General features: G+C 53.2%; 1 protein-coding gene across 1 annotated transcript; it reads right to left on the bottom strand.

The window, feature by feature from the left end:
* Nucleotides 1-966: 966 nt before the first annotated feature.
* Nucleotides 967-12,594, bottom strand: HNRNPL (heterogeneous nuclear ribonucleoprotein L). The gene is given in 14 exon segments (XM_032842061.1): nt 967-1,039; nt 1,618-1,713; nt 1,817-1,874; nt 2,567-2,768; nt 3,070-3,191; nt 4,213-4,446; nt 4,448-4,494; nt 4,606-4,677; nt 8,069-8,141; nt 8,228-8,324; nt 9,153-9,238; nt 9,359-9,596; nt 10,241-10,359; nt 12,316-12,594. Coding segments are annotated over 14 exon segments (1,767 nt in total). The 5' UTR covers nt 12,580-12,594; the 3' UTR covers nt 967-980.
* Nucleotides 12,595-13,028: the final 434 nt, after the last annotated feature.

Raw genomic sequence — 13,028 nt, forward strand, 5'->3', positions numbered from 1 at the left:
TTCCACTGCTAGGAATTTACCTCCAGATCAGTTATCAGGGAAGTTGGCTTGAGGTACTTGCATGCATAGCAGTACTGTTTACAGTAGCCAAGAAACTAGATTTTACTTTTAAGACCAGGGAAAGGGAAATGACATTCCCCATGAGCTACTGCGGAAGGAAGCTATGTATGTGATATGATACAGAACAGTGCACAGCATAAAGCATTTTGTTAAAAGAAAAAAACAATTTACATGGGTGGGGAAAGACGTCAAAAACTGTTAAAGGGACTGGGGAGCAGACCTTCACTTTTACCTGAGATTTTATTTTCCTTATTTTCCAATCTTATAAAAACCAAGTACTTACTTGGCAGGATGAAAGCGCTCTTTTTTTTTTTAACTCTTAAAATTTGTAGCACCATTTACTTCTTAAAAGATGACTCTCCAACTAGATTCAGCTTCCTTGGGCAGGGCCCATGAACAACGCCACCAGCCCTCCCAGATTTTCCTCACCAGATTCCTTTTAATTCCTTGCCGCATTCCTGGGCTGGGCTGGCAGCTCCCAACGGCCCATAGCTGTGTCCCGGCCTGCCTGCTCTTAGGCAGGAGACCAGGTGGGAGGGAAACAGACACACCCTGGAATCCTAGTAAGCGCAATGTTTATTTTCCAAACAATTTTATTGAAATGTGCCAAGGGTACACGGGCAGCACAAATGTATGAACAGGAAAAAAAAAAATCACACGTACAGTAATTTTTTAAAAAGTGAACGTTAATCTTGGGAGATACAGGTCCCCTTCCCCTCCCCCTCCAGACTTCCAGCATTTCCGTTATGGTTAAGCCCACTAACCTAGCATTTAAAAAAAGGAATAGAGGAACTTTTGCAAAAAAAAAAAAAAGGAAAAAGAAAAAAAAAACAAACAAAACCCAGAAACAAAACAAAACAAACAGCATAAAGGAAAGAGAAACGTTTTCCTGCTCAGATGGGACTCTTCTGGATCACCTATTAGGAAGCGTGCTGAGCGGTGGAGAAACACAACTTCAGAGTGTAAGGATATGGACCATCTGCAAAGAAGACAGGTTTGGCTGCACCCCTCCTCCTCTGCAGGTGCCGACCACCCGGTCCCTCCTCCATTTCTGCTGTTCGGCTGCAGAGATCTAACTAGTCACTGCCCAACAGGAGACTTACAATCAAGCCCAATACTGAAGGCACTTCCCCACCCCGCCTTCGATTCCACGGGGAATCCCATTCCCAGGTCCCCAGCTGGCCCAGGTCACAAGTGGGCAGATGTTCCCCGCTGGCCAGATCAGCCCCTTTCCTGGGTACCCTCAGCCAGCCTGTGCGACAGACAGTGCTCAGTGTTTACTGGCAGCTTCTGACGCACAGAACACCAGTCCCTAGAGGACGAGTCTTAGGAACCCCGAGGCTGGCAGAGCAGGTGGTGGCAAGCAGCCAGGCTGGATCTCCCTCCCACAGGGACCATCAGGCTAATCTCCTGGCGACCAGGTCCCGCCTGCCCATGTCGGCACCAGAGAAGCGATCTCTAGGGCCCTATGTTGATGGCAGGGAGGACGGCTCTGGCCTGAAGCCAGCCCAGCATCAGGCGACAAGGGTGAGGACTACAGGACACACAGATACTCACTTGGGTTTTTCATCTGGTAATGATTCAGGAAACCCAAAGTCTCCAGGGCATCACTCTTGGATTCCCACTCCAGCAGCCCAGAGGAGCTGCGTTCACCTGATCAGAACACAAAGCTTGTTTCAGGCAGACCTGAGCAGGAATTGGGTCCACCCGCCTACAGCCAAAGAACGGGGGAAGAAGGCGGTAGCAGTTCACTCACTTTTGCCTGAGAATACTTTCACCGAAGACGGCCGTTTCACTCCCAGCTCATCGCAGATCTGCAGGACACAGAAAGGATTCAGAAACAGCAGTGCCACGTGGCAGGATTCAAGCAGCTCGTGACAGAGTACTGACATTTTTCTGGGATTTCTGATCTTTGATCACACAACATACTCTAAGGCACCCCCCACCATGACCCAACAAAGGCTTAGAAACACTGCTTACTATGTTTCCACTACCTTTAACTATCATCATTATAGCAAAAACTGTTTTTTCTTAGAATTCCCACCTGGGTGTACTGGCACTAAGCAAATGTTTGCCGAAGTGACAAGCAACAGCTCAGGCCCAAGCAAGGGCTGAAGTCAGCCCTCCTCCCACTCAATGCCCCAGTCTCCTCTGACCAGACCCGAATGGGAGCCTCCCTTCTGTTATTATTGAGGCACGGAAGGTCCCGACTGCATGGATGCTTTGACACTGGACTCTAATGATCGCCACTCTCTCACCCAGACTGGGAGAAACCTTTTTCGGCAAACAGCAGCCACCCCAGTCTGTCAACAATGCAAACAGGACAGCCGACCTCCATCGCGGCTAGGCCTTTGGTGCTGTTCTCAGCCTGTCCGTTTTGGTTCCTGCTGCATCCCCGGACCCAGCCCAGGGCCTGGCGGAGCTGTGGCTCAACAAGTACCAGAAAAGCCTACAACACATGGCTCATTCAGATGGCGCGGTGAGGGACCAGTTCCACAGCACCCACCTCGAAGAAGTTCTCCTCAGTCACCTCCAGAGGGGCGTTGAAGAAGTGCAGCACGTTGCTCGGGTGCTGGATGCGGTTCTTGGCTGCCTGCTCTGGGGTAGAGAACCGATTGTTCCTGGATTCGCTGAAGTCTTTGTAACTGCACGACCCGTCTTCTAGCCCGTAGGACTGCCCGGGCATGATGGCTGGTTGCTTGGAGACACTGTACCAGAGAAGGGGAGCTCTTTGTCAGACCCCAAGCCCTCCACGGCGCCCTGGCTCCTGTCTGAAGATGCTGTGTGCCTCGGGGGCTCTGCTCCACAGCTCAGGCGAGACCGACAATTTCCCCACCGCTTCAGCTGTGCGCCGGGGCACGGCCCACCACCCCCTACTCCTGCCCGAGTAAGAACCCAGGCTCGCCTGTGCTCCTCTGCTGGGTGCTTCCCAGAGCGGCCCCATTCCACTTCCCTTCTTCCCTCAGCTCCTCTCCAACACTCCCAAGCCCGAGGAGACTAAGGACCTACCAGACATTCAGCTTCTGCCCGAACATGAAGTTGTTGTTGAGGTGAGTAATGGCCCGGTCCACAGCATAGCCATCAGCCATCTCCACCATGGCGGCCCCTGGCTTGCTTTTCATGAATTTCACCTTCAGGAGAGGAACTGTGATCAGTGCCACGGCCCAGCTGCCAGGGACCCTTCCTCCACCCCTTCTGAGCTAGTGAAAAGCAAGGAACTCCTGGCTCTAGAGCAAGGCTTCCGTCTCCCCCCCGGGGAAACAAGACATCAGGAGCAGAGCAGTGTGTGTGGCCCCCAGGCAGGGCTCCGCGTACGGGCCAGTCTTTCTCACCTCAGGACACGAGCCCTGAGTGCATCACTTAATGAAGCGCCACAAAAAGCAGGCAGCGGCACAGTAAGGAAACAAAGCAGATACTGCCACTAACGTCGGTCAGTGACACACAGACGCACACGGTCCAGAGCGGGTCACGATGGGAAACACCGCTGTGGGCGATAGGACCGAAGGCAGTGAACACCCGTGACAAAGGCGCCAAAGCCAATCTCTCTAGCATGAGGTCCTGCTTCCACATAAAGGTCTGGGAACCTGGGCAAGTAATTTACCCTCCGTGCCTTCACTGCCCCGACTAGTCTCATCAAGGACTCTAATAACAAGCAAGTTGCCACACGTCCAGTCCTATCCACAGCGCCCGATGTGCAGAAGGCAGGCTTAACCCACGCTATGGCTGCTGCGAGCGCAGAGGCTCCCAGGACTCAGCTGGGTTCCAGAGAAACAAGCCACCTGGTCAGGGGCGAACAGCCACCTGTCCCACAGGCAAGGCAGGAAGGCCCAGGGTTGCCAGATCATCTTTCAGTTTTCTGAAAAAATCCTCACATGATCTTCAGCCACAAAAATTGAGTCTTATAAATCACAGGTTTAAGTATGAGGTTAAGCATTCGTACTTTCATGAAGTCCTGGTTAACGCACCCGATTTAGAGACGACAAAACAGCCATGGTGAGGACCAAACGTAATGTCCGCAGCTGGCTGCCTGCTTCAATGAGTCACCCTCTTGGAACCAGCCTGCTGTCAGCCAGGCTCCTTTCCCCACTGTTGACGCATGAGGCCCGGCCCACTCGGGCTGCAAGGGTAGCAACGGACCTGAGAGAGACTCACCTTCTCCACATTGCCATACAAGCAGAAGACATTGAAGACCCGATCACAGTTCATCTTAGATTGATCCAAGCCATAGACCATGAGCACAGGGCTGTCGGCGTGGGGGCCATACTCGGGTGGTGGGGGAGGGGGTGGGGGGTGCCCATACTGGGGGCCGTAGCGACTTGGGCCCCGACGGTGACCCCCCACTGGTGGGCCCATCCTTCTCCCTTCGTAGTGAGGTGGGGGGGGGCCCGTAGCCCTCATCATGGTAATGGCTGTGGTACCCACCGTGGGGCCCTCCTGGGGGGTGGGAAGGAAAGAGAGGGAGGACGGGTGAGAATTTGCGCGGTGGGCGGCGGGCAGGGGCACATGAGCCACGGGAGTCCACGGAGGGGAACCCCCTGCCCTCACCATATTCTGCGGGATGATCTCCCAGGAGAGGGGGCTGTCTCTGGCGTTTATTAGGGTTGCTGCCAGGATCACCTGAGGACAGAAAAGACAGTCAGAGGCCACCCAGGAACAAAGGGGGATCACCCTCCTGACTATAGGCTAATCTCGAAGACCTTCGGTTCCTGCGTGCCTAGGCAAACCCCCCTTCCTCACCAGAGCTGCTAGGGCCTCCTTCCTATAGCCTGACCCGTGGTGGGCATGAAGCCCAAGCCTCAGGACTGGAGCCCATTCCCCTTCCCCTGCCGGTGCGAAGCAGCTGGTCTTCTTTCTCTGGGAAGGATGAGGCCAGCTTCTGGGCTCTCTCTCTCTCCCCCTTCTGCCCTGGGCCCAAATGGGAAGCCCAACTCTCAGGCCCTCTGGGGAACCTGCAGATGCTACAGACGTTGTTACGGAGACCAAGAACAGATTCCTCAAACTCCTACCGATAATGGGAGAGGAGTTAAGAGCAGGAAAACCACCAAGGAAAGGCAGGGCAGAAAGAGGATAAAATCTGGTCCCCATACTTCCAAAGTTCTAGGAGCTCTAGGCCCTACTGTAGGTCCCTTCCTTCTCAACCCAGATCCTCCCTGCCACCCCCCATCGTTACACCCAACCAGAGGAGAGGGACTGTGGGAAAGGACAAGCAGGGCAACATCAGAACCAATTCAATTGAACAGTCATATACAAGGCATCGACATTCTCAGACCCCGACAATGGCGCAGATCCACCCAAGACCCCAAGTGTAATTCATAGTCGCTACACGAATTTAGCGCTTGAGTGGCAGACACTGTGCAAAGCGCTTTACAGACATCACCGCTTCTGAATTTCCTCACAACAACCCTATGAGGTAGGTACTATTTTTGCCCTGTTTTACAGATAAGGAACCTGAGCACTCAACTTTTAACTGACCAGTTAAAAGACACTTTGGCCCAAGGTCACAAAGCAAAAGTTAGCGGCCGAGCCAGGATCTGAACCCAGGTCTGGCTGACTCCAAAACCCAGGGCTCGAGACCACTGCCCTTTCCTGCCACCCGGCCTGGGTTTTGTTTCCAACAATCAGTCATTACAAAGATGGAAAAGGGCTACTTACAGCAGAAGTACAGAGTACAATGTCCATTTGTCACAAAAAACAAATCTGTATTTTCTCTTACCATTGGACGCTTCAACAGTGAGTTAGCACAGTTCTGAAAGATGGCGTCCCATCAAACATACACTGCGGCCCTGCATCACATGGTTTTACAGTCATAAATACAAGTCACGGTACACACCCGATACAATTTTTTTTTTTTTTAAAGAATTGTCTTAAAAGTCAATGTTTTTGATTAAATCAAAAATGGCTCACAGATGTTCTGTCCTCAGAAGATACCAGAAAAGTGGCAAATAAAGGTGTATGAGGTGGGTAGTGTCCCTCCGTGTTGTCAGCTCCTCACACTGTGTGCTGCAGTGCGGTGCTTCTGGCTGTGTAGCGCTCCGTGTGCGTGTCTCCTGGGTATGAGGTGTGCCAGTGGCCCCACTATGCCCGCGCTTTTGGCCTTGGGAGCGCGCCTGGTTACCCGCCAGCAGGTAACTGTGTACCTCTGAGCTGTTTGGCTGTCTGGTTTTAGGTCTGTTTTGTTTTTTTTTTTTTTTTGTTTTTTTTTTTTTGGTTTTTTTTGTTTTAATTTTTTTTTTTTTTGGTTTCTGAGCTCCAGTTGGTGCAGATTATGTTGGCAGCCGATGACTGCGGAAAAAATAAAAATATCAAAACGGAAAAGAACAAAAAAAAGGCCCTCCCCAAACCAAAGGACTTAAAAGCAAAAAACAAAAAAACAACCCATATGGCGAGGAATGGAGAGAGGATCCTATTGTCTTGGAGGCCCATGGAATCTACTTCGGTCTATGAAACGTTCTCCGAAAAGAGCGCCGCTGGCTGGCTGGGAGAGCTCTGTTCTCTGTGTTTCCTACTTCTGTGTACATTTTCGGGTTCGAGTTTGCTTGGATTTTGACTTTTTTTTAATGTTTAATAAAAAAGCAGTGTCTGCTGCCATGTTGCGTCTCTTTCTCTCTTTGTCTCTGTCTGCCTCTGTCTCTGTGCTTGTAGCTGTTCCTTGGAGCGCGGTGTGGTGTTCTTGATGTAGTGAGCTCAAGTCTGCGGCTGTTTCTGGGGACGTGGTGCAGGCTGCGTGTTCTGTTCTCTCCAGGAAGAGCTAGTGGTTTCTACCCTGTGTGTTGGTGAGCAATGTGCAGAGGCAGAGCCGCTGAAGTATGGTTCCCGAGGGGTGGCGAAGCACCGCCCTCACTCCAGGCCACCTCCTCAGCTCTCGTTTTTGCCCCCCAGTCTTGGGGCGGCCAGAGCTGAGAGGCATCAAAACCAATGCACAGCCAGCCCCTGCCACTAGCCCCTGCCGGTCTGCACATCTTCTATTTATGTTCCTTGGAGAAGAAATGGTTGGTTGCCATGTTTCTGTTAGCGGTCATGTAATGCCATTGCCCGCTCTGGTACATTCATTCGGTCACCAATTTGCCTCTGACCTCTGGAGGGGCGGCCAGGCCCACAGCGCCCACCGTGAGGGTCCTGGGGAGAGTCTAGCCCACCCTGCCCACTGCTTCCCAGCTGCGAGGGCGAGCAAGACAGGCCCGCCTAGGAATGGGGGCCTTTGGCCTCCTAAGGCCCGTGAGAGGTCAGCAACCGGCCTCCTCCCTCAGCCCGTGGCCTAGTCCGACGTATCAGACCAAGACAGACAGAGATGGACGGTCTTGCTGAGGGGGTGCCGCTGCTTTTCCAAAGGCAATCCTCCTCCTCTCCCTCCTATCCAAGGCAAACCATTCTTGACAGAGCCTAGGAAGGGGGCTGTCCGTTTGGGCCCCCCCGCAGAGATGTTGAGTCCCCGCTACAAGGGAGGTGAGGCGTGTCCGCCCTGCTCCAATCCAGGGTGTCACCTCCATAAGGTCAATTTGCTCAAAGGCTCTGCTCCAAGGGTCTGGGCGCCCTCCTCACCTCCCCAGTCTGCCCCGCCCCTCCCCCAGCAGACCCTCTTGATAGTGGCGAGCAAGAGAACCATTCCGGGCCCAGTTGAGAATGGAGAGTCACTGACCCTAGGCAGGCTCCTAGAAGGGCAACAGCAGAATCCATCTGGGAGCTGCTACTGGTTTATAAGCCATTGCCATGTCCTGTGCTCAACGAGGCCCTCCCTGCTCCCCAACCCCGTCCAAGCCTCTGCCCTGGCTTTACACCCTCAGCCACGTTAAAGGGCCCCCAGCAGCAGCTACAACCTAGAGGCCCCCTCATTCACCCTCTCCCACTGGAGCATCTTTTCCAAGAGCTGACCGCGCAACATCCCTCAGACCCTCCCATGTCCACAGGGAGCCCAATGGCATTACATAACCCTGAGCCCAGGTCTATGAAGTGCACTAGTCGAGTGAAGGCAAGGCGGGTATGTTTAGAACAAAGTTGCCATCAGGATTACCTTGTCCACTGAGATTGGGGTTTGTGTAGTCCCAAGTATCCTGATCATTCTTGAACACATTCAAGCGTGTGGGCTGCAGGGACAAGACAAAGCTTGAATTTAGCCAGGCCCCCCAGCTCACCTGGAAGCTGACAAGGGGCAGTCATTTCCTAGACCCACCTTCGCGTATTCAATCTTCAGAGTGCAACAGCCCGAGTAAATGTCAGCCCCATTGAGCGAGGCTTTGGCCCGCTGGGCACTCTGCACAGAATCAAATGTGGGTAAAGTTAAGGAAAGCCCCGAGACAGGCGCTCTTTGGAAAGGGCTTTAAGTGGTCCCAGAAAGGGATGAGGATGAGGGAGCACCCCAAAGACCACACTGCATGTGAGTTCTGGGGTGACCTCCTCACCCACAGTCACTAGCTGCTCACACAGAAAGGGCTAGAGTGTGGCTCCGGGCGGGCAGTCACTGTCCAGAGTTCCTCTCTCACCTGCACTCCCAACCCCACCAGCCCAGAGGTGGCAGCAACTCCCTCTGCTACCACCCCAGGCCAAGCCACTTTCCCTCTGCCCATTCCTCTCCCTCTCGTGCTGTGTGCTTTGATGAAGCCTGGACAATCTCTGAAACATCAACCAGGTGAGGTTCCTGCGGAGCCCTGTCAGTGGCTCCCCACTGCACCCTGACCCATGTTTCACAGCACTGCCTCGGATGCCCTGCTCACTGCTTCCAAAGACTGCAGTGAACCCTCTCCCCCTCGTAAGTGGTCAGGCCGTTTGCTTTCTCTAACACTCAGCTGCTGGCCACCTGAGAACCTTTACAGAGACCAGTTCTTCTGCCCGGATACCAGCTCCCACGTCATGGCAACAGAGCACCACCCCACCAGATGTGCTGGGCGTGCCTCCCCTTCGCAGCAATTTAGACTCCGAGCTTTCACACTACACGCCAGTGTGTTCATTAACGACCCCTCCCATCAGACTGGGGGCTCTAGGAAAGGATCTGGTACCTGGCAGCCATCAGGAGCCCGTGCTGGTTCAAAGGACAGACCCCTGCTGAGCCTTGTGAGAGCCCCCACCTCAAAGAATTCCCCTTTCCCAGCAAAGGATATTCCACCATGGCCTGGACTCCATTCTTCCGGAAAATAACAATTCTCTGGACAGGACCACAAGGGTTGCAGATAGTGTAAAGAACATCCTGTAAAAAGCACACAGGCAAGGTAAAAGGGCACTGGTAGGTCAATCTGGCTCAGGGGAGAGGACAGGAGGAAGAGAGAGCTCACAAAAGCATCTAAAAGAAAGCCTGTTGGGCACGCACCGTGGTAATGGAATAGATTGGGTTCAGGATGGTAAAGAGAAGCACACTGTTGACGCTCCGGGAGTCATCCGAGTCCCCAGGGCGGGAGATCTTCTGGCTGGTAGAGTAATTGACAAAAGCTGGGTGGCCAGCAATGTAGATCTGGTTGTCGGCCGCGTAGTTCACAGCGTTGCAAGCCCCCAACACGTCTTCAAACTCCACCAACGCTTGTCTCTTTTTAGGCATTACTACCACATAGCTGGTGGAAAAAAACAAATATTTCGGTCCTCTCAAGGGAACACAGACAAAAGGATGACATTCAACTTTCCCTGAATGGACTGAGCTCTCTGGACTCCTCTGTACCTCCACCCTGGTTTCCTGACTTGAACACCCTGTACCCTAAGTGGCACAGTAGGCAAAAGAGATGTAGCTATGGCATCACCTCCACTGAGAAGTCTTCCTTCCTGAATCCTCTTCCCCTGAGCCAGATGCCTCCCGAAGGCTCCTAGGCTTTCCTATCACAGTGCTGATTGCTCTGGATGGGCAACTGTTGGAGGAGCCCCAAAGCTTCGTTTCTATTTTATTTCTACTCTAGTCCCAGTACCTAACATGTGACAAAAATACTCACTAAACAAGAGAATCCAGATTAAAAGCTAGAAGAAGAAAAAAAACAACTGAAGAGGGGGGGAAAAAAAAAAAAGAGAGAGATAGAAAGAAAGAGACGGGAAACTTGCTATAACCTGACCCAAAGTATAAGGGCTAAACCCAAGAGTGGAGTCGTCCCAGGACCTAACCAAAGAACCCTGGGCCAAACTGGCTATGTCACTTCCCACCAGAAACTAAGGACACACAGGACACCAAGAAGCAGACTTCTACGTCCAAACCATAGCCTCTGAAGAGTACCTGATGGGTCCAAATTCCTGCAAGGCCTCCACAAGGTCAGCTTCCACCACGCCGTCAATCAGGCCCCTGATGTGGACAACTGGGGAGGCAGGGGTTTTGTGTGGGTCATCGTAGTTCTCCTGAAATAAGGAAGGAAGAATTTAACTTCATTTCCTACTATACAAGATGGTTGCCCACTGCCCTCTGTGCTATTGGGAGACCCAATCAGATAAGACACTTAGGCATCACACAGGGCAGACAACAAGGGATGGCAACACAAAGCAATCACCCTCAAAGATTTTGGGCCAGCAGAGCTCAGGCCCCAAGTGGATGGCCACCTGCCTATACCTCTTGCTGTAGCTTCTGAGGAAAGCAGAATGGAAGACAAGGCATGCCCCACACCTTACATTCCTGCTAGAATTTTTCTCTTCCCACTGGTCAAGAAAATGGGGGAAAAGACGGATGGAAACAGGACAGCACTGGCAGGAAGGGCTCAAACAGTTTTCTGTTGCAGCCTGAATCACAACGTTCTCTTGGCATGTTTCTTTCCCCTTTCCCTTGTGCAACAAACCCAGCTAAGCATTACTGTCCCCACTACCCAACCCCCAGGATCAGTCACATTAAAACATCCCTGCCCCCAAAGCTGTGAAAGCCACTTCTAGTCTTTAACCACCCACCAAAATCAGTGGTAAAAAATACTGCCTAGGCTAGATCATGGAAAATAAGATGAGAAAGATCCTTTAAAAAAAAAAAAAAAAAAAGAAGAAAAGAAAAACTCACTCCAACCCACATCACTAAAAACCAACACGATTCCCTCACAAGAAGTATCTATCCACCCACACAGAAGCCTCTGGGAATCAGTAGGAAAGTAACTTTCTCCATGTCTCCTGGGCTCTGGGCCCAACCTCCTGTTTGAGAGCCACAAGCAGAAACCCATGCAACAGGGGCAGAATTGGATTCTATTTCAGGAATGAACCACACAAACCACAGGAGGCACACCCGCCTGATGGTTACCAGCTCAGCGGTTTGGAGTTCCACAGCCCATAAATTCTAATCCCAGCCCCTCCCCCATCACTAGCTATGTAATCTACACAAATTTACCTCAGCTCTACAAGTCCCCACTTGTAATACCATCCTGTATCTCATACAAACTGTTGGAAGATTTAGTTCAAGTAGTTTTAAAATGAGTCTAACAAGGCCTGCCACAAGTTAAAACACTAGAAATCACTGCTACAGGTCACCACCAAACCCTGGAAAATCCTACAAATGGCTGAAGGGGAGAGGACTTCACGAACTTGGGAGGGAGGAAGGAATCAGCTCCAAGTCAGGAAGGACAAACGGTAGTCCTTTCCGACTAAGAGACCAACGAACGACGGCGAATGCCTTAGAAAATGCCCACCCTCAGAGAACATTTTGGTTTACCAAACCAACTCCATCCAGTTAACCCCACGAAACTGGAAGCAAACTTGTGATGGTTCCACAGCTTAGTTCAATTCCCAAATGGCAAAAAAGACCTTTCACAAGCCCCTTTCTTCCGGTTTTCAAAGCCCACAAAAAATGGGGACATATTCTGTTGCGGGGGAATATCCTCAAAGCAAATCAACTACTGTATCAACACAAACCATGATGTTAGAGATTAAACAGCGATCAGCCAGAACTCCCTACTCAGGCGCGGAAAAGGCCACCGCCCACCCGTTCCCGCTCACGCGGTGCTACCCACCCCCCCCCGCCCACGAGGCCCAAGAAGTGCGCTTGCGCGAGGGCAGTGACTTAAACGATAAAGGGGAAAAAAAAACGGCCCAGCCGCGTGCCCGACCCCCCACACTCCAGCCCGCGGCGCCTGCGCACTGAGCCACCCGCAGCGCAACCTCCTTCCTCCGCCTCCCACACCACCCCCCCACCCCGTTCTGCATAACGCGCACGCGCAAGCTGCTGTCCTCGAGCAAACCCCGCCGTTTGCCCAACGCCTGCCCCTCCCCCACCCCGTCACGGCGTGAGGACCCGGGCGCGTGCGCAGAGGAACCCCCCCCCCAAATAAATACCCTCAAGGTGGAAATTTTTCCGTCCCTTCCCGGCCGCTAAGGCCCTGGCCTCACCCCGCCGCCGCCGCCCGCCGCCCCGGCTCCTCCACCGCCGCCGCCACCGCCTCCGTGCTGGTCGCCAGCGTTGTCCGTCTTGAGCCGCTTAGGGGCTCGGCCGCCCTCACTGCCGCCGCCGTAGTAGCGGCCACCGCCGCCTCCGCCGCCCGCCGCCGCCATCTTCACCATCGCTCCCGACCGCCTCCGCTGCTCGTCCGGCTGCTGCCTCTGCTCCAGCCGCCGACGCCGCTTCTCCGCCCGGGGCAGCAGCCTCCGCGACATGGCGGCACAGAACCCGCCTCCCCCCGCCTCTCATTGGGGGAGGGACACGCCCGTCACCCGCCGCCCCCACCCGATAGGGGGAGCCACTGGTCCCGCCAAGGGGGGAGGGGAAGCCTCCGCACGCCTTGCGTGCCTATTGGGTACAGCGCACGCCGTTCTTCAGTTGGGCCCGCCCTCGTTTGTCCGAGACACTCCTTATAGGCGAGTGCTTTCTGCCAGTCATCTGGCTGACCCCGCCGCCTTAAAATAAACTCCAATTTGATAGGTCGGATTTCTGGCACAGCCTGGTCTCCCTTGGAGCACCTGATAGGAACGACGCTCCCACTCGCCGGAAAAGGCCCGCCTTCTTCCCACTTTTATTGGCTCCCTCACTAATCCATCAAACCGAAAATTGTTAGCCTTCCAGTCAAAACGACTCCCTTCCCGCGCCGCACCGCAAGGAGAAAAGG

This window comes from Lontra canadensis, unplaced genomic scaffold, assembly GCF_010015895.1.
Source record: "Lontra canadensis isolate GAN:19392208 unplaced genomic scaffold, GSC_riverotter_1.0 scaffold125, whole genome shotgun sequence".
Classification (NCBI taxonomy): Eukaryota; Metazoa; Chordata; class Mammalia; order Carnivora; family Mustelidae; genus Lontra; species Lontra canadensis.